General features: G+C 45.5%; 1 protein-coding gene across 1 annotated transcript; it reads left to right on the forward strand.

The window, feature by feature from the left end:
- Nucleotides 1–544: 544 nt before the first annotated feature.
- Nucleotides 545–25,376, forward strand: LOC139376141 (desmoplakin-A-like). Its single transcript, XM_071118382.1, has 24 exons — nt 545–925; nt 2,402–2,486; nt 3,639–3,760; nt 3,988–4,129; nt 6,987–7,112; nt 7,213–7,272; nt 7,384–7,551; nt 7,762–7,866; nt 8,124–8,219; nt 8,353–8,478; nt 9,167–9,325; nt 9,579–9,733; nt 9,929–10,055; nt 11,831–12,017; nt 12,302–12,546; nt 12,794–12,975; nt 13,192–13,330; nt 13,582–13,775; nt 15,775–15,937; nt 16,063–16,146; nt 16,318–16,425; nt 17,288–17,386; nt 17,590–19,398; nt 19,989–25,376. The coding sequence occupies exons 1-24, from the start codon at nt 717–719 to the stop codon at nt 23,229–23,231; spliced, it is 8,133 nt and encodes a 2,710-aa protein (XP_070974483.1). The 5' UTR covers nt 545–716; the 3' UTR covers nt 23,232–25,376.
- The last annotated feature ends 683 nt before the right edge of the window (nt 25,377–26,059 follow it).

Genomic DNA, 26,059 nt, shown 5'->3' on the forward strand with positions numbered 1-26,059 from the left:
TAGCCTAATGCTCACTTATTGTCTGCACATACACGTCGTAGGTGTTCCAATTCTCCCATACTGGAGCAGAGCTTAACCTCTGCCTCAGACTGGGTGTGTGTACTCCCCTCTCTCCTCCATTACTCTATCCTCATTTCCCTTTAAAGCCTGCTGCTCAGACACACCTGTCCGCTATGTGTGTCTAAATCTAATTTATTCAACCTAATAAAACCAATTCCCATATTAAAGTATTTTTTTTTATGTTGTAGACAGAAAATATAATTGTACCAACGAATTTATTGTATAATAATCACTTGTCCATTTGAGCATTTAGTTTGGAAAAAAGTGAGACAATATTATTATACTCATTCGTCCTCATTCGAATATACCCTTCCCGACCTCAAGAATCTTGCTTGTGAAGAGCGTGATAGATTCTTTGCACAGCTATCCGTCATATTCCCAGCAGAAAAAAGTTACCCCCAAATATAATGAACAAAAGGGCGTTACAGCAGCCTACTGTCTGTCTTCGTTTAAGACACTTTGGCGCTAGGAGTGGTCTGTCCAAAAACGACACTCCTCCGTGTTCTCACACTAGTAACTACAATATCTGCGCGACAGGAGACGTCGGAGAGGGTGGGCGTAGGGACGAACTCCTCCGATGTTTAGGACTACACTTCTTTCAAGACCATATACCTTTTTTTTTAAAACAACATTGTAAATCAGAAACTGTACTTGAAATGAGTATGTACGGCTCTCAAAATAGACTTCCGACAATGAGTCGGAGGACTAATTCTCGACCAGACCTGACAAGCGGCACTCAGTTCGTCGTTGGTGGAAACGGCTATCAACAGGAATATGGAGACGGATACAACTATTCACAAACTTTCTCCAAAACGTCCATGGGGGGAGGTGGTGGAGGTGGTGGGGGCTACGGAGGGGGGGCAAGGTATGTGCACCTTGCATTCAGAATTAGGCTAAAGGTTGATTAAGGAGAGGATACAAATTGGACCAGTAGTTAATGACTAGTTTATTGTGAATCTGATGAATAAATGCATTGTATATAGACAGTGAAAAAAAAATCTAACTTTTTTTGTCAAATACATAAATCCAACATTGGATCAGCATTTTTCATCATAGTGAATTCGGGGATTATCCCCGACCAGAAGTCGAACCGGGTTCCAGCAACTGTCTAGCCAACACCTTAATCGTTAGGCCAAGAGGTCCGAATCACGCGTTTAGGTGGCTAGGTGTTGGTTTGACAGTAGCTGGACCAGGGTTCGCGTACCGGTTGTGGCGCCCCTTGAGCAGAAATGGGCAGTATTTCTGTTGTAAGTATTTGAAATATATATTTCAATTACTTCTGAGTATTTCGTCATTTGAAATACATTGGCCTGAACTACACTCTAGTGTATTTTGTAACAAGATACTTTCGAGAGCTGTAATTTGTACTTTCGCTCTGCATTGGTATCAGAGTTCTGAAGGCACTATGGTGTGATAAGAGCGTCTTCTAAATGAACTAAATAAAAAGTATATGATTGCAAAGCATGCTTAGTATTATTCTAATAAGCTTCGCCCTGAAACAAGGCCAATAATAATACCCAGTGTGCTTTGCAGCTCATTTAGGAATGTTCATTTTCACATATATATTTACATAATGATCATTTAGCAGACACTTATCCAGCGTGACTTACAGTCAGAGTATTCAACTAAGATAGATAAACAACAACATATCACAGTCACTGTCAACATTTATGTAATATGTTACTGAGAACGTTGTTAGGCTGGCTATTTGAAAATGTATTTTTGTATTCTATAATACAAAATACATGTATTTTAATTAAATACATTACAAAATACAAGTATTTTGTAGTTTATTTTGATACATTGATCTTTATGGTATTTTGGAATATTAAATACTGAAGAAATACACTGTTTAGACTTAATTAAGATACATCATATTACATTGAAACTAGGCCTATCTTTGATATTAGGAATTACATTATTACATTATGATTAGCATTATACAAAGTACTGTTTTACATTATGTATTAAATGAAAAAACTACACTCACAATAGTGGTCATTGCCCTGATTCTATACAGGGCTTCAATAGCCTAGGCTACATTATCCAGAATACAATCATAGATTACTCAACTCAACACATATTCTGGGTCAAAGTCGATAGATTGAAATCTGAGATCGATATTTGACTGTGTTCAAGAGTGAAAAGTGTTGGAAACTTGCAACACACGACATACACACACATACCCCTGAACTTGATCCTCCCCCAGAACGTGATGTCACCTCACGATGTCGCGTACCTTGTTGTTATTGTTAATATTAGTATAATGCCAATATAATGGATGTTTTGTGTTGCAATATTGCAAACGCTGATGGTGTGTTCTTTGTTTTGTCATGTTTAGTGTGCAGAGCATCCAACACAAAGCTTTCTTCCTGCAAAACCAGTGTCAGGAGTACCTGCAGAGAGTACAGCAGATTCTCCAGGCAGTAAGTACCTTACAAGGGGCAATTATGGATAGAAATGCACACGCCCACACACAAGCATGTTTGGTTGTGGAATAGCAGCATTAAAATGGGTTTAGCTTTAGCATAATAATTCATCTTCCACTTACAAAATATAAAGTCATATTTTTTTAATTATCCAGGATGTTTCTATGTAAACAGGAGGATTTTGCAATGCTGTTTTTTTCCGTGTTGATGCAACATTGGTAGCAGCTGTCTTCAGCTGTACTGATAATATTGCACTCCTCTAGAATTACTGTCCTGAAAAGTGCTGTTTGCCTTCTCGTCCATGAATGGTCCATTATTATCTCCCCTCCCTGAAGTGTTTTCAGCCATTATGGGTCATAATGGTGTGGTCTTTTTGACCTTGTTGGTCTTCCTGGTTGTCTTTTTGACAGTTTAGTGCAGCGTTTCCCAAACTCGGTCCTCATGTCCCCAAGGGGTGCGCGTTTCGTTTTTTTGCCCTAGCACTGGGGTGACAGGCAACCTAGTTGTTAGAGCGTTGGCCCAGTAAACAAAGGTTGCGGGATCAAATCCCTGAGCTGACAAGGTAAAAATCTGCCTTTCTGCCCCTGAACAAGGCAGTTAACCCACTTTTCCTCTGTAGGTTGTCATTGTAAATAAGAATTTGTTCTTAACTGACTTGTCTAGTTAAATAAAGGTTACAAAATTTTAAAAAAACTCCACAGCTGATTCAAATGATCAAAGCTTCATGAATTGCTAATTATTTGGATCAGCTGTGTAGTGCTGGGGGGGGGGGGGGGGTGCTCCCTTTGGGGTCCCTAGGGCAGAGTTTGGGAAATGCTGGTGTAGTGTGTACCACAGCAGGTTGGTGGCACCTTAATTAGGGAGGACGGGCCCGTGGTAATAGCTGGAGCTGATTGAGTGGGATGGTTTCCATGTGTTCGATGTTGCTTCGTTCCAGCCGTCCTCCCCTCAGAAGCCTCCACTGGTGTGTACTGTGTTGCCATGTTCAGGTGTTAGGCGGTTGTCTTGTTGGCTGTTTTGGTGTGCTTACCATGTTGACATAGTAGCTTACTGGGCAGTCTTGTGGACAGTGTGGGTGTATTGACAGTACTGTGTTGACTGTGTTTGTGTGTGTATTGTTGTACTGACCATATGATTGTCCTCCCCCAGGGTGGTCCAGCGGGGGAGGTGGACAAGCTAATGAGTATGTCTTCTGAGGTTATAGACCAGCTGAAGGGATGTGCCATGGAGCTGCAGCACATGAAACAACCCAAAGACAACATCATCAAGAGGTAAAACAGAGAAAGAGATTGAGAGACAGAGGAAGGGAGAGCTAGTGAGAGTGTGCTCATGTGTTTGTGTGTGTGAAAGAGAGAGAGAGAGAGAGAGAGAGAGATTGTGTGTGTTTGATACATTCATTTGCATATGTGTTTGCATTTACATTTGTGCTCAAAAACAGATGGGACGAATCCACTCTCATCTTTCATGTCTGACATTTGCTGTCTCACCCTCCCTACAGCATACAGCATCTCCAGAACATGCAGAGTGGGATCACCTCCTCCATCAGTGGCTCGACCCAGAGGAAGAGCAGGGGCAGCATTGGCTGGGAAGAGAGGGGGAGGACCTACACTGATGCCATGTCTTGGATCGGCCAACAGAAGGTTGGAAACCTGCAATTAAACCTGCATAATTTATCTACCGATTCCCCCTCAAGGTGATTGCAAAGGTTGAAATAGATGACTGCATCACTCTGGAACTCACCCCCTAAACATGCCATCCTTCTCTCGAAGCTCCAAACCGGTTTAGAGCAGTAGGATAGATAGTTTGAGTGTGTGCGTGTGTGTGTGCAGGGAGGTTGGAGCATGACACCAATCTTATCACAGATTCTGGCCTGCTGAAACTCAAACCACTACGATGCAAAAACATAAGCTGCTCAGAAAGAGAGAGAGAGAGAGAGAGAGGGTGGGGACAGACAGATAGCGAATGAAGGGGGGAGGGAAAAGAGAGAGAGGGAGAGGGAGAGTGATGAAAGAGAAACGACAAACAAGGGGGAGAGAACACATACCAGAGAGAGAGAGAGAGATTGAGCAGTAGAGAGTGAAAAAGGGGCAAAAGAAGGAGAGGAATGTGAAATCTAACACTCACTACTGACAGTGTTGTGGAACATGACTGTTAGACTGATGACTTACATGCCTATGTGAACACACCCTGCACGCCTTGCTTCCAACTAAATCAGCTCAGTCACACACACACACCACTCCCCTACCTCTCCCTATTTGGATGCGGCAGGTAGGCTAGTTGGGCCAGTAACTGAAAGGTTGCTGGATCGAATCCCCGAGCTGACGCCTGAACAAGGCAGTTAACCCACTGCTCCTACGCCGTCATTGTAAATAAGAATTTGTTCTTAACCGACTTGACTAGGTAAATGACATCCCTATGTCTCACTCCTTACCTATCATTATCTCAGATGTTTTTCTTTCCCAGACAGATGTCTGTCCTTCTGACTTTGTCACTGTGTTGTGTTGTGTACACTCTCTCCTTCTGTCAAGTTGACAGAAGTATTGGCAACAGTAAAACTGCAACAATGAAAACGTTTCTCTGTCGTGACCCTATTTGAGCCGTCACATACTCTCTCTCCCCACCCACATAACCTCTCTCTCCCCACCCACATACCCTCTCTCCCCACCCACATACCCTCTCTCCCCACCCACATAACCTCTCTCTCCCCACCCACATACCCTCTCTCCCCACCCACATACCCTCTCTCCCCACCCACATACCCTCTCTCCCCACCCACATACCCTCTCTCCCCACCCACATATCCCTCTCTCCCCACCCACATACCCTCTCTCCCCACCCACATACCCTCTCTCCCCACCCACCTATCCCTCTCTCCCCACCCACATATCCATCTCTCCCCACCCACATACCCTCTCTCCCCACCCACATATCCCCTCTCCCCACCCACATATCCCTCTCTCCCCACCCACATATCCCTCTCTCCCCACCCACATACCCTCTCCCCCCACCCACATACCCTCTCTCCCCACCCACATACCCTCTCTCCCCACCCACATACCCTCTCTCTCCACCCACATACCCTCTCTCCCCACCCACATATCCCTCTCTCCTCACCCACATACCCTCTCTCCCCACCCACATACCCTCTCTCCCCACCCACATATCCCTCTCTCCCCACCCACATACCCTCTCTCCCCACCCACATACCCTCTCTCCCCACCCACATACCCTCTCTCTCCACCCACATACCCTCTCTCCCCACCCACATATCCCTCTCTCCTCACCCACATACCCTCTCTCCCCACCCACATACCCTCTCTCCCCACCCACATATCCCTCTCTCCCCACCCACATACCCTCTCTCCCCACCCACATACCCTCTCTCCCCACCCACATACCCTCTCTCCCCACCCACATACCCTCTCTCCCCACCCACATACCCTCTCTCCCCACCCACATATCTCTCTCTCCCCACCCACATACCCTCTCTCCCCACCCACATATCCCTCTCTCCTCACCCACATACCCTCTCTCCCCACCCACATACCCTCTCTCCCCACCCACATACCCTCTCTCCCCACCCACATATCCCTCTCTCCCCACCCACATATCCCTCTCTCCCCACCCACATACCCTCTCTCCCCACCCACATATCCCTCTCTCCCCACCCACATACCCTCTCTCCCCACCCACATACCCTCTCTCCCCACCCACATACCCTCTCTCCCCACCCACATACCCTCTCTCCCCACCCACATACCCTCTCTCCCCACCCACATACCCTCTCTCCCCACCCACATACCCTCTCTCCCCACCCACATATCCCTCTCTCCCCCCCCACATACCCTCTCTCCCCACCCACATACCCTCTCTCCCCACCCACATACCCTCTCTCCCCACCCACATATCCCTCTCCTACCTCTATATTCACTGTGACAGTGTAGCTCACCGAATAGACATTTGTGCATACCAACTTACAAACATGAATGCATTTTAAAAAAGGGTGGGGAAAGAAAACAAAAGGAAGGAGAGAGAGAAGAAAAAGGGAGTGCAGTTCTGTAGAAACTGTCTGGGGGTGGTGGGGTGGCCAACCATCCCAGATAGTTTCTACTGAGCACAGCACTCACCCTTTTTATTATCAAAGATGAGTGGAGTGAAGTGAACTCTCTACAGGGGGAATAGGTGGAATAGTTTCCTGCTGATGCCAGACACACTGACAGTGGGAACAGTTAATTATGATTTACTACCATCTAGAGGATGGAGTTAGGAAACACATTTATTTAGGCTTTCATACAAACAGATGGGGTTTCAGTAGCACGTTGTCACTGTCCTACAGCTTATATGGAAATATTCAATAGAATTGCAACTAAGTGACACCAAACGGTACTTTTGTTATTCAGTAATAATAATGTAATTCATCTTTTGGTGGCATGCTGTTTCGCAGTGTCGCTGTGGTAAAGTAAGCTGTATCTCTCCTGTGTGTCTGTCTGTATGCAGCGTCTGATCGAGACGTCCCCGTGGGGTGAGGACGCAGCCGCCATCGAGCAACAGATCCTGAACCAGAACAAGTTCCACAGCTCTATACAGAGGAGCCAAGAGGTGGAACGTGCCAGAGATGAGCTGGTACGTACTGTAGAGTTGACTGTAACTTGGGCCCAGAGTTGCCCCTGGTCAGGTCACATGGTTCACATATAACCTACTGATCGTCTGTGTCTTTACTCAGGCCCAAAATGATGACAAGGGTGGCCTCCATTCCCTGCAGCAAGAATGGGACAGTCTTCAGGTATGAGTCCATATTAAACAACAATCAATTGAACAAAATACAATGATTTGATCATTCATTTCTTCAGAGTTATGATTAGTGTATTAACATTGAACTCTTCTCCTCTGTCAGAAAATGTCATTTGTTCGTACGGGCCAGCTGAGAGAGCTGCAGAACATGATCGAGGAGATCTCCAGGGCCATCATGTGGGTCAACGAGAGAGAGGAGGAGGAGCTGGTGTTCAACTGGGGAGACAAGAACATCGACGTCTACATCCCCAAGAAACAGGAGAGCTACTCCGTAAGGCTTTACACTGACATAATATCAGTTCTGAACACTCATTGGTCTCATGTTACACTTCCTAGTTTCGTTTTCACTTTGCTATCTATTTACAAACTAGCATGGGAACAATGGACATCAAAGTCCTTGCACTGGTAACCATGAGGAGACACGCCTAGATTCCTATGCTGTAGTAGCCTTTTTGAAGGTCATCGCGCTGTCTCTTTCCAGAAACTGATGAGTGCCCTGGAGGTAAAGGAGAAGGAGCTAAACAAACTGAAGCAAAAAGTCGATGGCCTCCTGAAGAACAATCACCCAGCCTCAGACAAGATCGAGGTGAGAGTCGCTTTACCCTTAGCTAGGGTTGAACATTTCCCCAACGTTCCCAAAATCCACAGGTTTTCTAGAAATTCAGGTTGGAAGATTCCTGGAATCAGACGGGTAAACACAGGAAAACCTGGGAATTTGGGGAAAGTTACCGGCATTATGCAACCCTACCCTTAGCCTCCCATAAGTAGTGAAGTGGAAACATCAGTTTGTTCTACACTATTTATGGAGGTGCTGCTAGCTAAAAGGCAGTGTTTGTTCCCTAGGCCTACATGGACACTCTGCAGACCCAGTGGAGCTGGCTGCTCCAGATCACCAAGTGCATTCATGTCCATCTGAAGGAGAACGCTGCCTACAGTCAGGTGAACACACAAGTGCACAGACACGCACACGCACGCACGCACGCACACACACGCCACACACACACACACACACACGATGCTGCTTAAAAGCTACCATAGGTCATTTTTTACTAAACTTCCTGCTCCACTTCAGTTCTTCAAGGAGGCCAATGAGACCTACAGCAAGCTGCAGAAGGAACATGAGAACATCCGTAAGAAGTTCACCTGTGATAAAGGAACATCTCTGGAGAACCTCACTGAGCTCCTCAAGAACCTTGAGGTACCTAAAATTGACAGACACCTGGGAATGTTTTTACAGGATCTCTCCCACAACTATCATAATATCAACAAATAATTGACATGAGTATGATGGACATGGAGTGAGCATCTTTGCTGTATATTAGACAACCCTCCTTACTACTCATACAGATGCAGGATCTTAAGTTGATCCCCCTGTTGCAGGTGAATTTACTTGCAATCCAGGAAATGTGAAACGTTCAGTGTATTTGAGGTTTAAAAAGGCTTCTGAAGTTCCAAACGAAAAATGTGTCAAACCCTACAAAAATGTCCATTAATTATAATCCACATAATAATTCACATTTCCTGTTGCTGCAGGATTATTTTCCTGCTGTTTCAAACTGGCTCAAATTAAGATCCGATATCTGTGTGTTGTTGAGGGTAACTCCTTCCCTCATATGTTAGCAAGGCAAACCGCTCTGGCTTGTTTAATTTTTTTTGCATGTGCGCAACAGAATGCAAATGACATACAGTTATATTGCAATTGTTTAGGGTGGTTCATGTGTCACAAGACACGATTGATATGTAACTGAATTATTGTTGGTGAGAAAGTTGCGGATATAAAACTAGTTGGAATTTTTTCAATGGGAGAACTAGTAGCTCTAGGGATAACTATAGGACTATTGGACCTGTCTCCGTGACCTTTCTATGACATGTGTGTTTGTCCCCAGAGAGAGAAGGAGACGATCATGGAGAATAAGAGGCAGGTCAAAAACCTGGTCAACAAGTCCAAGAGCATCGTGAGGCTGAGACCACGTAACCCTGAGGAGAAGAGTAGTAGTCCTAGTCCTGTTATAGTACAGGCCCTGTGTGACTTCAAGCAAGACCAGGTCAGACAGACACACACACACACACACACACACAACACAACACAACACGCACACAGATAAGAAAAAACACGGATTCTAAATTGTTAACCCATGATCTTATGTAGCACATGCACATTTTTGTGTAAATGCTTGTATACTACAATGCTTGTATACTACCACTACCACCACCAACACACACGTACAATATTTGCAGAGAAGAACTGGAACAATAGCGAGTTTACACTGTTTAGCATGTGTTCTTTGTGTCCATCAGAAAGGGATCTTCAAGGGGGACGAGGGCATCCTGACGGACAACACCCAGCGCAGTAAGTGGCACGTGACGGGTCCTGGAGGTCTGGACATGCTGATCCCATCTGTGTGCCTCCTCATCCCCCCTCCCAACCCCCTCAGCATCGGACTGGCCAACAAGTAAGACTCCCTAAACATCCACGCTGTCTGGCTCTCTGACATTACTGCCATTTCAATAACTCTGCCATAAAAATGACATTACAATACATATTAAAAGCTCATTAAAGCTGGTGTCAGACTAGATCAACTGACTTCCTACTATTATGACACAAACAGATCATTGATTAGTAACTGATCCTATGTTGTGTATTGCAGGAATGAGCAGTACTACGAGGCCATCATGGGCATCTGGAATCAGCTCTACATCAACATCAAGAGCCTCATCTCCTGGCAGTACTGTGTTAAAGACATCAACCACATTAACTCTCTCACCATCACCATGGTAAGGCCTTACGCAAGACTACCACTTACACAGCGGCCCTCATCTGCTAGATGTACTACACAGCATCTGTCACACAATACAACAGTACTGTACTCACAATATGAACAGGGAACAAAGGTTTTAGGAAGCAAATATCCTACATTACCATTTGGAGATAAGATCTATTAACTTGTGTTTTAGAAATGTCAAGTGTTGGTCTTATTCATACATTATTGTTTAACTCTAACATCTCAATATTTTTCATCCACAACAAGAAGTAAGTACAGTTGGAGTCGGAAGTTTACTTACACCGTAGCCAAATACATTTAAACTCAGTTTTTCACAATTACTGACATTTAATCCTAGTAAAAATTCCCTGTCTTATGTCAGTTAGGATCACCATTTTATTTTAAGAATGTGAAATGTCAGAATAGTAGTAGAAAGAGTGATTTATTTCAGCTTTTATTTCTTTCATCACATTCCCAGTGGGTCTGAAGTTTACGTACACTCAGTTAGTATTTGGTAGCATTGCCTTTAAATTGTTTAACTTGGGTCAAACGTTTCGGGTAGCCTTCCACAAGCTTCCCACAATAAGTTGGGTGAATTTTGGCCCATTCCTCCTGACAGAGCTGGTGGAACTGAGTCAGGTTTGTAGGCCTCCATGCTCACACACACTTTTTCAGTTCTGCCCACAAATTTTCTATAGGATTGAGGTCAGGGCTTTGTGATGGCCAATACCTTGACTTTGTTGTCCTTAAGTCATTTTGCCACAACTTTGGAAGTATGCTTGGGGTCATTGTCCATTTGGAAGACCCATTTGCAACCAAGCTTGAGATATTGCTTCAATATATCCACATAATTTACCTTCCTCATGAAGCCATCCAGTCCCTCCTGCAGCAAAGCACCCCCACAACATGATGCTGCCACCCCCGTGCTTCACGGTTGGGATGGTGTTCTTCGGCTTGTAAGCCTCCCCCTTTTTCCTCCAAACATAACGATGGTCACTATGGCCAAACAGTTCTTTTTTTGTTTCATCAGACCAGAGGACTTTTCTCTGAAATGTGCGATTTTGTGCCCATGTGCAATTGCAAACCGTAGTCTGGCTTTTTTATGGCGGTTTTGGAGCAGTTGCTTCTTCCTTGCGGAGCAGCCTTTAAGGTTATGTCGAAATAGGACTCATTTTACTGTGGATATAGATACTTTTGTACCTGTTTCCTCCAGCATCTTTACAAGGTCTTTTGCTGTTGTTCTGGGATTGATTTGCACTTTTCGCACCAAAGTACGTTCATCTCTAGGAGACAGAACGCGTATCCTTCCTGAGCGGTATGGCGGCTGTGTGGTCCCATGGTGTTTATACTTGTGTACTATTGTTTGTACAGATTAACGTGGTACCTTCAGGCGTTTGGAAATTGCTGCCAAGCATGAACCAGACTTGTGGAGGTCTACCATTTTTTGTCTGAGGTCTTGGCTGATTTCTTTAGATTTTCCCATGATGTCAAGCAAAGAGGCACTGAGTTTGAAGGTAGGCCTTGAAATACAGTGGGGAGAACAAGTATTTGATACACTGCCGATTTTGCAGGTTTTCCTACTAAACTATAGTTTGTTAACAAGAAATTTGTGGAGTGGTTGAAAAACGAGTTTTAATGACTCCAACCTAAGTGTATGTAAACTTCCGACTTCAACGGTATGTTTAGTAAGCGTTCTCTCTACCCTTGGTGGTCTTTCAGAGTAGGCTTCTTAGCCCACAGTAGTTGTAAATCTCACTCTTCCTTCCTCTCTGTCACTCTCTCTCCTAGCTGTCCCAGATGCGTCCTGAGGAGTACCGTAACATCATAAAGAGTCTGGAGACTCACTACCAGGAGTTCCTCCGCAGCAGCCAAGGCTCCGAGATGTTTGGAGAGGATGAGAAGAAGAAGATGGAGGGCCAGTATTCTGGAGCCCAGACCCACTACGACACACTGGTCATAGGGCTGCCTACATACAGTGAGTCCTAGGGCACCTAGTCTACCCAGTGGAGCTTCTTAGATGGCTGAACTCCTTCCCTGTCTACACTGCAAACCACATCAGTTCAATAGAAATCGTAGAGTCAGGGAGGTTAAGAGAATGAATTTAGTCATTGAAATAGGACACTGTGACCCCAATTGCTACAGATGTTTGCAAAGAAATCACTCATATTATGTTGGATATAGGTTACTACATTAATATGTTATGCTACTGGATTTGATGCCAGTGCACTAAATTCAAATTGGTTCCATTTCATTTCACAGATCAATCCAAAGTGGACGTGGTCAAGCAGGAGGTGGTCAAGCTGGTGGTCCAGCATGAGCCGCCCATCAAGGCGGAGACAACCAATACCTTGCAGGGCTCTACCCTCAGCCTGACCCTGCTTAGTGACCTCCACGCCCTCAGACGCAGGCTGGAGCTGGCCGAGTCCGGCCTTAGCCACCACCTCCATGTGCCCCTGGGGGAGAACAGTGTGCAGGAGTGCTCACAGCGTCTCCTAAAGCTGGAGGTATGCAACCACATCAACGACAAAGACGTTCGATAGACAAAATGGGCCTGTGAAAACTTTTACAAACTTTGCAACTCTTCCTCCTGTCTTCAATGTATCTGAGATAACATGACTGGATAGGCGATAGCAACGAAGGGAACCTGTGTGGTCAATCCTATCCAATTGTGTATTTCTCTTTGAATAATCTTGATAGTCCTCAACGCAACCTACTGTACATGATGGACTAACCCTTGATCCTGGTTCTCAGGGCATACGCCATGATCTGGACGGGGTGTGTGATGAGTACCTGAGGCTAAGGGAGAGGGTCCTCAGGCAGCTGGAAGGGACAGCAGCAGACTCAGAGCAGGCCAAGTTCCTCAGGAAAGAGCTGGACCTCCTCAACCAGAAACTGGGAGATCTGCAGGGACTGTCCTCTGCCTACCTCCAGAGGTACGGCTCTCACGGGAGCTCCCACCTTCTAGTCTTCTTCCTATGTTAAGAAATGGTTGCGGAAACTTACTGGTTAGCAAATGTTTGTTGGGGGTATGTGTCACCTCTGTGAAATGGTTATAGTTTGTTGTGGTGTTGTTTCATGTTTCACTGTTGAAACGTCGTTTGCTGACATGGTGTTGTAACGTGGTGCGTGTGTCTGCTTTCTCTGTGTAGACTGTCATATCTGCGGAACTTGCTACAGAGCCTCCTCCAGGCTGAGGATGTCATCAAGGTCCACGAGGCCCGTCTGACTGAGAAGGAGACCACCTCCCTGGATCTCAACGAGGTGGAGAACTACAGATCCTCCCTCAAGGTCAGATAAACCATGAGTTACAACTGCTGTCAATTCATATCTTTGAATCCATGTTTAGTGTGTACATTATGGAGTGCTGGGACTGTTTGACTCTGAACGGCCTAATATAAACAAATATACGATGCTTCTGGGTTGTTGTGTGGTCTGCTGCACAATGGCTATGTCAGTGATGGCATTGCAAAGGGGAGTGTATTTCAACTAGAAGATTGTGTTTTTCCTGAGGCTTGTCTGTCTGTTGTCTGCCCCTGCAGCAAATGAAGTCTGAACTGGAACATAAGAGAGACTTGCTGAAGGCCATGGAGAGTGACCTGGTCAATGCAGTGCACGTGAACAGTCAGATCTCAGCCTCCTTCCACAAGTGTGATGTGGACCTGTCCAAGTACGCTGACCTGGTGGGTCAGATGTCTGACCGCTGGCGACGCATCCAGACCCAGATTGACAGCAGGTGAGGGTCACTTAGATCTCTAAACATACACTTCTCACATACACTCTTACAGACTCTTCTAAACACACACAGCAAATTCTCCAGTGTTAAATCAACACGGACAGTGTTCAATTTAACACTGGCCCAGTGTCTATACGGGTCCACACTTTAGAGTGTTAAATGAACACAGTGCTTAGTGCTGATGTGCTGATCAGCTTAGTGCTGATGTTAGGTAATTAACACTTTCAGTGTTATGCAATAACACCTTATATAGTATTTTTTAACACTAGGAAGTGTATATAGTTTGTACCAATGGTGTTATGCAATCACACCTCATACTATTTTTAACCATCACAGCAAGAGATCTGTGTTGGGTTAAGGAAATACTATAATATAATACTTACTAGTCTTTACTGCAACATGCTCATGAGCATTTATAGACTTCAAAACTGGCAGCAGACATTCTCAAACTTAAATGAACATAACCATAGACCACAAACGGTACAATACTTCAATCAATCAATTCAATGTGTTTATAAAGCCCTTTTTACATGAGCAGAAAACTAAACTAAAAGCCTAAACAGCAAGCAATGCAGCTGTAGAAGCATGGTGGCTAGGAACAACTCCCTAGAAAGGCACTTCCACTCACCGGTGGCCAAAAATAACGAATTGGAAGCCATGTTGCCACTAAGCCATGCCTCGAATATAAATTCCCAGTGTGCCTTAACTTCTTGAGTGATTTGTAGAGTTACCACCCATGACTATATTTGTTAGTGACAGAGACATGGTGGTTAAATTAGAAACATTTTTGTTCTGTGGACTTTACCAATTGAGTTTCTACTGTATGTTATCATAAAAATGTAACTGTTTATAAAAATACATTACATACAGTATATCATAAGGCCTTACTTTGAAGGCCATGTTTTACCCTAACACAGTGGTGTTAGCAATCTACTGGTTTACAGGCCACATTTAGTGATGTAATGTTTGATACCGGAGCTCCGAGGCATGCGCCAAAATCGCTAAGCAGTTTGCTTTGAAGCAGTGCGATGCTTGTATCACTTTATCAGAAGCACGTGATCAATGACGCCCAAGGCTTTGTTTTGTCAAACAACCACCTGATTGGTTTGGTATTGGTTTCGGTAGAAGGCAAAATTGGTACTGTGCGCACGCACAACGCGCTACGGCATCATCTATACTCATTTGTCCGTTCTAAATTATTTTGACCAGCAAGTGCCACTAGTGTACAAGGTGTTGATCATAGCTTCGCGTAATGAACCTATTTTCGACACAATTGGCCAGAAATGCTAAATGCTTCAGGAAGCTTTGTTTCCCCATCGCGAACCACATCAGGCCTCCCAGTCACATTATGCTGGCTTGCAAAATGCAACATTTTGATTCACCCGCGACCTGCATTCAGAATGACTGTCAGTCTTTGGGAACTTTGATAAAGGAGACAACCTTAACCATTTCAACTGGTGCACTAATTCTAACCTAGTAAAATGTTCGTTATTTATCTTTGTGTACCATAAGATGAATCAATCGATGTATATGCAAAAACACATATTAAAAACAATCCCAAAACAATGGAGCTGCAGTAGAGCATGCTGGAAAATAAAGATAAAGATGGCCGTGGTTTTGACGGGAGTGTTTCACTCTCCACAGAGTAAAAATGTCTCAATCACACTCAACACTAGTTATTAACACCAACACTGGGGTACTTTTACACCACTGAGTGTTCATTTCACTTCTGAATCAACACTCAACATGTTACACTGAGAAATCAAGCAAGGTAAGACTGGCCAGTTTGCTGTGCATGAAATCACTCTCAAATCCAGGTCTGACGTTTCATAATAATTGCTTCTATGTACTAGTAGGGGATCCATCACACTCAGCCTCCTGGCATTCCACAGTCTTCTTTTTGCTGGTAGTCAGCAACTCAATTGACCATGGGACTGACTCTCCTTTTTCGTTCTCCCTCCCTCTCTCCCTCCCTCCTTTTCTCCATCCCTCTAATAAGAGTGTGGGACCTGGAGAAGCAGGAGAAACAGCTAAGACATTTCCAGCAGAGCAGTGGAGTGGTAGACCAGTGGATAGACAATGCTAAACAGCGCCAGGACACCCTGCAGGCAGCCAAGTTCAGCGACATCCAGAACCTCATGGAGCACCTCAACAGACAGAAGGTCTTTTTTTTTACTCCTCCCAAAATGCTGCCGTACAATTCTGTACAGTACAGCGACTAACTGGTTGTTTTGGGTATGATTGATAGATTTGAACACGCTCATGACACGATATGTTTGCTGGACAGGTGCTGCACAGTGAGATCAAAGGGAAGAAGGAGAAGGTGGAGGTTATACAGAAGGATGCGGACACCTGCGCTGCCTCCATCAAGGTGAAGGTCAACCTTTCACAACCTCTCTCAACACCCTGAATTTGGTTGTCACTAAAAGTATCGTGCCAGTTTGCATATCACACCGCCAACTAAAACCGTATCATACTGTAGCATGTAGAATGAAATAAAAACGAAATGCTTGTGTTCATACGTGGTTCTACATCATTCCAGGACTATGAGCTGCAGCTGGCCTCCTACAGTGCTGGACTGGAGACTCTGCTGAACATCCCCATTAAGAGAACCGTGCTCCAGTCCCCTGCCACTGTGGTCAGAGAAGAGGTAATGAACCAGCCTGTCCAACAGGGGGCAGTATACAGTGTTATAAAGATTTCAGGGCCCGTATATATAAAGCATCTCAGAGTAGGATCAGTTTTGCTGTTTAGAGCAGTGTGTGTGTGTGTGTGTGTGTGTGTGTGTGTGTGTGTGTGTGTGTGTGTGTGTGTGTGTGTGTGTGTGTGTGTGTGTGTGTGTGTGTGTGTGTGTGTGTGTGTGTGTGTGTGTGTGTGTGTGTGTGTGTGTGTGTGTGTGTGGAGGGGGGGGTTGTTATGTTTTATGCAGGGCATGGTCTTTTTTATTTTCTTTTTCAAATGAGCCCTGTAATTACAAAGATGCACATCAAGTACACATGTGAAATGCAAAGCAGGAATACAATCCACTATCATCATAGAAAACAAACACATTCTTCATCACCCTGGTAATCACCCTGGTAATGTGGATAAAGGAGTTCATGAAACCTAAGGTGGCATAATGCCAGTCATAATACCCTACAGGTATTACAGTGATTTGAATCCCAGTGTGGTAATCCTTGTTTTTTGGATTGATTTGCTATTTGGCTCTATTAAAAAAGGTGCTATCTGGAACCTTAAAGGGTTCTTCGGCTGTCCCCATAGGAGAACCCTTTGAAGAACCCTTTTTGGTTCCAGCTAGAACCCTTTTGGTTCCAGGTATGCCTTCAATGTAAAACCCTTTCCACAGAGGGTTCTACATGGAACTAAAAAGGGTGCTCCTATGGGGACAGCCATAGAACCCTTTTGGAACCCTTTTTTCTAAGTGTACATAGCAGTTCCTCTATTATAATGTTTTAGAGAGAGAGAGTCTACGACTGCTTGTTTATCTATTTAATCTAACTGTACCCCACTAGGCAACTGACCTCCAGTCTCGATACATTGAGCTCCTGACCCGCTCCAGTGATTATTACAAGTTCCTGGGGGAGATGTTGAAAAACATGGAGGAACTGAAGGTAAGGGCGTAATGGCAGAATCATAAAAATAATGTGTTTGCCATATGTAGCATATGAGTTTCCTCCAAATTATTAATTTCTGGAATTGATATGACTTTCCTTGGTTATGATAGAGTTAGGTTAATCTGATCCTAGTTTTTAAGGGCAACTACTTTTCATTGTGACTATTATCTCATTGTGACTCTTCTATTTCCCCCCCTCAGATAAGGAACACCAAGATCGAGCTTCTGGAGGAAGAGCTGAGGCGTCTGAAGGATAACATCCAGGACCGCAGCGAGAAGAACCGTTCCTTAGAGGATGCCCTGTCCAGCTATAAGCTAGAGCTCTCACAGTCTAAAGAACAGCTCATCTCCATGGAGGAGGTGAAGAGGACCACAGCCATGCAGGCCAGTGTGGCCAGGGAGAGCCTGGACACCACCAGCAGCCAGCTGACTGAGCTCAGTGACAAGCTGGCCCGCCTCACCTACCAGCTGGATGAGGAGAAGAGGAAGAGGAGGCTGGCCGAGGAGCGCTATACGAGCCAGCAGGAAGAGTACGAGGCAGCCGTGCGCCGGCGCCAGAAGGAGCTGGACGAGGTCAACTGGTCCAAGATTGACCTGGAGAAAGCGGTGAAGGACAAGGAGCGTGAGCTGGAGAGGCTCAGGATGCAGCTGGAAGAGGAGGCCACAAGGAGGCGCGGGGCGGAGCAGGATATCTCTAAGGTAAGAACGCACTGCAACCAGGAGATTAGTAACCTTAAGCAAAACTATGAGTCGGAGATACGTGTCACCAAGACCACCATCCTCAAGGCTTCTCAGCAGAAACAAGAGGACATGGCCGAGCTCAAACTGCAGTGTGAAAGACTAGAAGCTGATAAGAGTGGTCTTGAAGAGGAGCTGAGGAGTTTGAGACTATCTGTGACTCAGACTGAGGATATGAGGAGGAAGGCAGAGGAGGAGGCCCACCAGCAGAGGTCTAAGGGGACGGAGGAGTCGAGGAGGAGGAGAGAGCTGGAGATACAGCTCCAGACCCTGGTCACCCAGAGAGGAGAAGAGGAGCTAAGGCAGAAAGAAGCATTGGCCGAGGCCACCAAGAGCAGCCATGAAAAGAGCAGGCAGATCAGCCTGCTCACATACAACCTAGATGAGGAGGGCAAGAGTAGGAGTGCCCTGGAGATAGAGGTCATCAAGCTGAGGCAGTCCTACACTGAGCTGCAGACCAGTAAGACCACCTCTCGGGAGGTCATCAACAAGCTCAAAAGCTCAGAACAGGAGATACACCTGGTCCGAGTGGAGCTCGAAAAGCAGACCAATGAGAGGACCAAGGCTGAGATGACGTCCGCCAGTCTTCAGAGCCGCATCCGGGACGTGCAGGTCATGGTGAACAGTCTAGAAGCGGAGGTGGAAAAGCAGAAGAGAACCACCCAGGATGAGTTCACCCGCAGGAAGAGGATAGAGTCTGAGCTGAAGAAGATGACACAGAGCTGCAGAGAACACACCACCACCATCAACACCCTCCAGGCCAGGCAGGAAGAGGTGTCCACCTCAGAAAGGAAGTATGATCAGGAGCTCCGGCCTCTCCAGGAGGCTCTGGACAAGAGCCTGCGTGTGCACACAGCTACCACAGATCGCCTGGGTCAGGTATCCGCAGAGCTAAAGGCACTCCAACAGCAGCTCCTACAGGAGCATGCGAAGGTCCGTGAGGTCAATCTCCGCAACGAGAGCCTCTACAAAACCATTGAGGAGAAGAGCCGGCTGCTCAATGATGCCACCTCAGAAATCGAGAAACTCCAGTGCCTGACCCAGAAGCTGACCAAGGAGAGGCTGAGGCTGGAGGAGGAAATGAGAGGAGTAAAGCAGGAGAAAGAGCAACTGAAACTTGACAGAGATACATCCCAGATCTCTTCCCTGCATGTCCAGCTCCAGAGCAGCAGCAAGATGACACTGGAACTTCAAGCGCTCATCAAGGACATGACCAAGGAGAGGGAAAAACTCAAATCGGATTTAGACAAAGTCCAAAAGCAATCATTTGAGGTATTTTGATTGATCTGAGGGGCCAATTCCAAATAATTCCAACTATTTCTAACAACTCTGCATGAATGACTGGCACTAGGAGGATCAAGTTCAAATTATTTACATGATAAATTAATGTTTTCTATTATTCTGTTTGTTTTTTTCTCAAACTTTTGCATGAGAAAATGGTTTTCCTTTTGTTCACTCAAATAACAATTGTATTGTTGTTAACAATTAATAACTATTACTCAACTATGAAATATTCATTAATTATTAATAATTCCTAAACTAACTGGCTAAATTCTATAAGTATTTCATCGATAACTTAATTGTTTTCTCAGAGGACCAATGTTCACCACCTGACTGCTTCCATGGTTTGCACTGCACTCACGATATCTACAGTAAATTAAGGCTATACATTCGCTGGTTGTTGGAAATTTGCTAACAATCTGCTAACAATAGTGTTCATCTTTCTTCCCTCAATATTTTTACCAGAAGGGAAGAGGGTAACTTTTTTTAATGTGTAATGATTTATACAGTCTTTATCCATACAGTTTTTTTTTTAAATGGGAGTGTTGACCAATATGTCTTATTTTCTCTTTCTCTTCCAGACCTCCATGATGGTGCAGCAGTCTCAGAACCACTACACTGAGATCCTGTCTGAGAGGGACACCCTTCTGATCAAGTTGAAGCAGCTGGAACAGGACAAGACTCGCCAGGGTCGCTACGAAGAGGAACTGAACCGCGTCAAGGTCTCCCTTGAGACTGAGCTCCGCAACAAACAGCGTCTCCAGGAAGAAAGAGACAAGATCCACAAGGACTTTACATACTGGAAGAGCCAGTATGAACTGAAGGAGGGGCAGATGAGGCAATGTGACTCAGACAAGGACAAGATGGAGAGGGAGAGGCTCTCCCTGAAGAGCGATTTGGAGCGTATGATGGTGGAGCTGAGGACTGTGGAGGAGAGGTATAAGGGCAGGCTGCAAAGCTCACAGGGGGAAGTGTCGGATCTGGCCCTGAAGAGAGATTCCCTGGAGAGGGAGCTAAGGAGGCTGCAGCAGAGGCCTGACTCCATGAGCATCCAGACCCAGACGGACGAGAAAGTGGTCACTGTGGATCCGTCCAAGCTGGTGTTCGATGGGGTTCGCCGAAAGGTCACCGCCCACCAGCTGTGTGATTGTGGCATCATCAGCAAGGCCACACTGGAGCAGTTGCTGAAGGGAAAGAGGACCGTGGAGGATGTGGCAGTGGACATCCAGCTCAGCCTCAAGGGAACAGGCGTCATTGCAGGGATGGTCAGAGGCCCCCAGGGCAGGATGTCCATCACTGAAGCCAAGACCAAGAACCTGCTCAGCCAAGAGAGCGCCATCATGCTACTGGAGGCCCAAGCTGCCACCGGCCACATCATGGACCCCAAATTCAACGAGAAGATGTCCGTTGATGCTGCCTGCTCCAGAGGGGTGGTGGACACAGACGATAGAGACACCCTGATGACAGCTGAAGCAGCCGGCACAGGCTTCAAAGACCCATACACCGGAAAGCTGCTGTCCATCGGACAGGCTCTAAAGCAAAACCGTCTGGACAAGAAGACAGCCCTCCGTTTGCTGCAGGCTCAGGAGTCCGTTGGCGGCATCCTGGACCCCGTTCTGAGCGTGTTCCTGCCTAAAGACCTTGCGCTTGATCGCAACCTGATCGACGAAGACCTCTACAGGGCTCTGAACAAGAAACCTGCCTGCTATCTGGACCCAATCACTGAGGAGAAGATCAGCTACAGTGATCTGAGGCTGAAGTGTAGGATGGAGCCCGCCTCTGGCCTGCTGCTCCTTCCAGTCCCAGAGAAGCCCATGACCGTGCAGGGTCTCAGGGGAGAGGTGTCTGTCACAGAGCTGATCAACTCCAACCTGCTGTCTGAGACCGATGTGCAGAAGCTGAACCAGGGAAAGCTCAGCAGCAAGGAAATTGAGGACAAGCTCAAAAACTACCTGCATGGTTCTACCTGTATTGCGGGGATCTATGATGAGGCAAACAACAGGATCATGACCATCTACCAGGCCATGAAGGAAGGTCTGCTCAGACGAGGAACCACCCTGGAACTTCTGGAAGCCCAGGCTGCCTCCGGCTTTGTGATCGACCCTATCAACAATGTCTGCATGAATGTGGAGGAGGCCTGGAAGAGAGGCCTTGTGGGCAAAGAGTTCAAAGACAAGCTGATGTCTGCAGAGAAAGCAGTCACTGGATACAAAGACCCCCACACTGGCAACACCATCTCCCTCTTCCAAGCCATCGAGAAGGATCTGATTGAGAAGGGCCATGGGATCAGGCTTCTAGAGGCTCAGATCGCCAGTGGTGGCATCATCGACCCCAAGGAGAGCCACCGTATCGATGTAGACATTGCCTACAAGAGGGGCTACTTTGATGAGGAAATGAATGAGATCCTGACCTACGAAGGAGACGACACCAAGGGCTTCTTTGACCCCAACACCCAGGAGAACCTGACCTATCTGCAGCTGAAGGAGAGGTGTATCACCGACCCCAAGACTGGTCTGGTTCTTCTGCCTTTGAGGGACAAGACCAATCCTCAGCAGATGGTTCAGCAGAGCAGCCAGAAGAACATCCTCCGTAAGAGGAGGGTAGTGATCGTAGACCCTGACACTGGAAAAGAGATGACCGTGAGGGAAGCCTACCATAAGGAGCTCATCGACTATGACACCTTTCTGGATCTCTCAGAGCAGGAGTGTGAGTGGGAGGAGATCACCATCAGAGCTTCTGATGGTTCAGCCCGTATGGTTGTGGTGGACAGGAAGACAGGCACACAGTATGACATCCAGGACTCCCTGGACCGCGGCATCATCGACCAGACCTCCCTAGATCAGTATCGTTTAGGAACCCTGACTCTGACCAAGTTTGCCGACCTCATCACCAGCAAGAGCAGCCTGAGCGAGCTGTCAATCACCGCCAGCAATATGGAAGATGTGGCCACCTGCACCAGTCCCACCCAGGCCTGCCCTTCTTCCCCCACCGTACGCAAGCGCTTCAACAGCATATCCATCACCTTCTCCCCAACAGATGAGTTTGATGAAGGGAGCCCCATAGCGGCCATCTTTGACATGGAGACAATGGAGAAGATCACCATTCCAGAGGCTCTACGGAGAGGCATAGTTGATGCCATTACAGCTCAGAAGCTTTTGGAGGCCCAGGCCTGTACTGGAGGCATCATCAACCCCACCAATGGCCAGCGGCTTAACCTGCAGGATGCCGTCCACCAAGGCCTCATCGATGATGACATGGCCATCAAGCTGAAGCCAGCCCAGAAAGCCTTCATGGGCTTCGAGGATGTGAAGACTAAGAGGAAGATGTCTGTGGTCGAGGCCATGAAGGAGAAATGGCTGCCTTACGAGGCTGGCACAAGGTTCATGGAGTTCCAGTATCTGACAGGAGGGCTTTTAGAACCCGGCAAGGGACAGAAGACCAGCATTGAGACGGCCATCCGGAGGGGCTGGCTGGATGGGAAAGGAGCACAGAAGCTTCAGGACACAAGGAGCCATACCAAGAACCTGACCTGCCCCAAGACCAAGCTGAAGATCTCCTACAAGGAGGCCATGGACAGCTGCATGGTGGAGGAAGGCAATGGCATGAAGATGCTCCAGGCTTCCTCCATGTCCAGCAAGGGCATTAGCAGCCCTTACAACGTGTCCAACCCAGGCTCCCGTTCGGGCTCCAGGGCTGGCTCACTGGCTACCTCTCGTACCGGGTCCAGGAGTGGCTCCCGCAGGGGCAGTGTGGATTACTCCTCCAGCTACAGCACCTTCACCACTTCTGCCTCCAACACCTTAAGCGTCAACTCAAAGTTCTAATATTAAAACACACATATGGGGAAGGAGGGTGTGGAGTAGAGTTGTTTTGGGGTCTGAAAATTAAAGCCTGGTCTTACCCAAGCCCGATGAGCTGAAGCCCGAGCTCAGGCCCGGTCCGACATCATAGAAATGTGATGAACCCAAACCCCCATAAACAGCTAGATTTCTAGAAGACAGCATATTGATTTAAACTGAGAACGATGAGGTGGATGCGGTAGGCAGCGGAGTGAAGAGACGTGGAAACAGCCCTTGTCTTAGAAAAGCGAGGAGAGAGGAAAACTCACTTTAGGCCTAGTTATGATCAACTGAATTACGAAAATATTGGAATTAAGTAGGCTATAGGCTAATGCAATTGAAGGCATGTATCACATTTTTGCTTATGGAAACTCCCAAAGTCATATCCAACCGTTAGCCTATAATACATTTAAAGCAATAGCTATGGGTGGTCAACCTTGATGATATTTTCAGCACCGTTTTGATTGGGACAGTGCCTTCGCGCTGCTTTTAGACAAGCGTGGGGATTTGTTTTCACTGAATCTCCGTTTGGATATGTGTTTACAATTAGGCTGGCTCAACAAAAAGTTGAGGTGAGTGCTCATGAGCCTGTTATACAGCTTAACACGTGGATTTTACTCTTCACTCCCGTAGTAACCTAAACCCTGTGACTTGTCTGATAATCAATCAATGTTATTTTGTTTCACTGAGTCTGTATAATTGGTTGATCTGTGGCTTGGCAAATAAGTGGAGGTGGTAGCTCATTTATTAGTTTGCTCATCTTGTCACCGATCAGCAGCATTTTGCATGCAATAATGTAGCCTAAATCAAGTTCATATTTTGCACTTGACTCTGTATAGGCAACTCCAAAAGCCTGCAGAGGTTATGGAAATATGAACACGAGACTCACATGCTTTTGAAAATATTGATATTGATATTGCTATTATTTTCTATTGGAATCATGATGAATGAACTAAGTGTTATTATTCTTATTATTATCATCATCATTATCAGGCCTGGTAGGCTGTAGTAAACGTATATAATCTATTCACCATCGAGATGAGAGCACGTCCTGTTTTAGCTGTTTTAGCGAAATTTACATCAATATTTAATCTCAGTCATTCATTCATGTCATTACACAGCATACAAGTCATTCATGGCCTTAAATACAATCAGGCATTTTATTTTGAAAATGAAATAACAAAGGGAGCCTTGAATAATTAAACAATAAGTCTAGAAATTAAACCATTTTTAATCTAACACCTGTTTGGCACACAAATACGCACGCAGCGCTCGGTCCCTACCCTCCCTGTTCTCCTTCATCATTAAGCCTAGTAGAGGGAGGGGGAGAGAGATTTTTAGAGAGAGAGCAGTAGTAGAAGCCAAGGTACGCTAGTAGTCACGAAGACAATCACGGTCCAAAAATGTATTTTAGACAGTGCAGCAAATCTGAACCCCATCCGGCCCGAATAAATTCTCAGAACTCCATGTCCAGCGGTCGGGTTTGGGCTGAAAATGACAACTCTAGTGTGGAGTAGATAGGGGTAGATGTGATGTGGCACATTTGCTATGGTTGAGGAGAGGGAAAGTGGATTAGATAGGGTAGAATTTGTGATGCGTTATATCTTTCATTGATTGATTGTGTTTAGTTTGTTTTGTGCTGTTAGCTAAATCTGGTTTGGGGGTATAAAGATTGAATATGTTCAACCATTTGATGGATAACAGTTTGTTAGAATGAAATCTAAAATCCATGTAGATGTTTAGATTTTTTTTTAAACTTGAAAATAAATGTAGTATTGAAATATATAACGTTTTACCAAATGTTTTGTTGTTATGTAAAGGGAATATCTTACTGCTTCAATGTCCTTGACTCACAGCATCTAATCTACAATGTCTACAATATTAATTTATCTGACTTTTAATTTTGCTTTAATATCACTCAATCACTGGCAAACATTTGCTGATCTGATTTTGGTTTTCAAGCAATCCTTTGAAGTAACAATGAATGTACTTGACAATGACTTGCGCCTTACAACACAATGTCCCAATGGTACTGAATTACAAAACAAGTAATAAACCATTATGAATAGATTTTATGTAATGATATATTTTGTATTCCAAACAATTGAAAAATAAAAGTTAATTTCCCAACACTGTATTTTGTAAGTGTCATGTAGAGATGGTTTAAAGTCCATCATTAGTCTATGGAGCTTTAAGAAGCATGAAAATAGGGAGAACATGCCCTCAACTATGATGATAATGCAATAGTGGGTTCACTCACTGACGGTTTGTCGAAGCTTGCGCTCTCACACACTCAATGGGGTCGTTGAAGACCATGTCCAATATCGTTCACACTGTTCTAAAGCATTTTTACTGTGTACATTTACCACACACAATCATAACTGACATAACGGTACAACTGCAAATTAGCAATATAATGAAAATTAACACAATCATTTCATGAGATGATATAGTAACAGAAAGTTGACTTAGAGGCCAGCAACACAGGAATATCAGTGTGTGTGTGCGCTAATGCCTGGCTTTAGTTTGGACAGAGTCAATCATTAAGCAGGTCACTCCTTCAGTAACCAAGGTCCACCACTCACAAAGTGCTGTTATATAAGCCGGATTCCGCTGTCCTTATGTCAGGTGCCAAACAATTGAATCATCATGTACCTTTGTACTACTTCACAATACGAGGTACAGTCACTGTCCTCCAATGGTGTTGAAATGTGTGCTTCTGAAACCCTATGGTGACTGAAAGTGACTAACTTACTCTATAGAAATGACCTGTCCTTACAACTTATTGTCACGACTCATATTACATGTACGTA

Source organism: Oncorhynchus clarkii, chromosome 20 (assembly GCF_045791955.1).
Source record: "Oncorhynchus clarkii lewisi isolate Uvic-CL-2024 chromosome 20, UVic_Ocla_1.0, whole genome shotgun sequence".
Classification (NCBI taxonomy): domain Eukaryota; kingdom Metazoa; phylum Chordata; class Actinopteri; order Salmoniformes; family Salmonidae; genus Oncorhynchus; species Oncorhynchus clarkii.

What these genes read in the sequence shown, in the direction of transcription:
- LOC139376141 (XM_071118382.1), top strand. Translation starts at nt 717, where the DNA reads ATGAGTATGTACGGCTCTCAAAATAGACTTCCGACAATGAGTCGGAGG. An exon ending in AAAGACAACATCATCAAGAG is followed by an intron (nt 3,761 to 3,987) that starts GTAAAACAGAGA and finishes CCCTCCCTACAG; the next exon opens with CATACAGCATCTCCAGAACA. An exon ending in GTGACTTCAAGCAAGACCAG is followed by an intron (nt 9,326 to 9,578) that starts GTCAGACAGACA and finishes TGTGTCCATCAG; the next exon opens with AAAGGGATCTTCAAGGGGGA.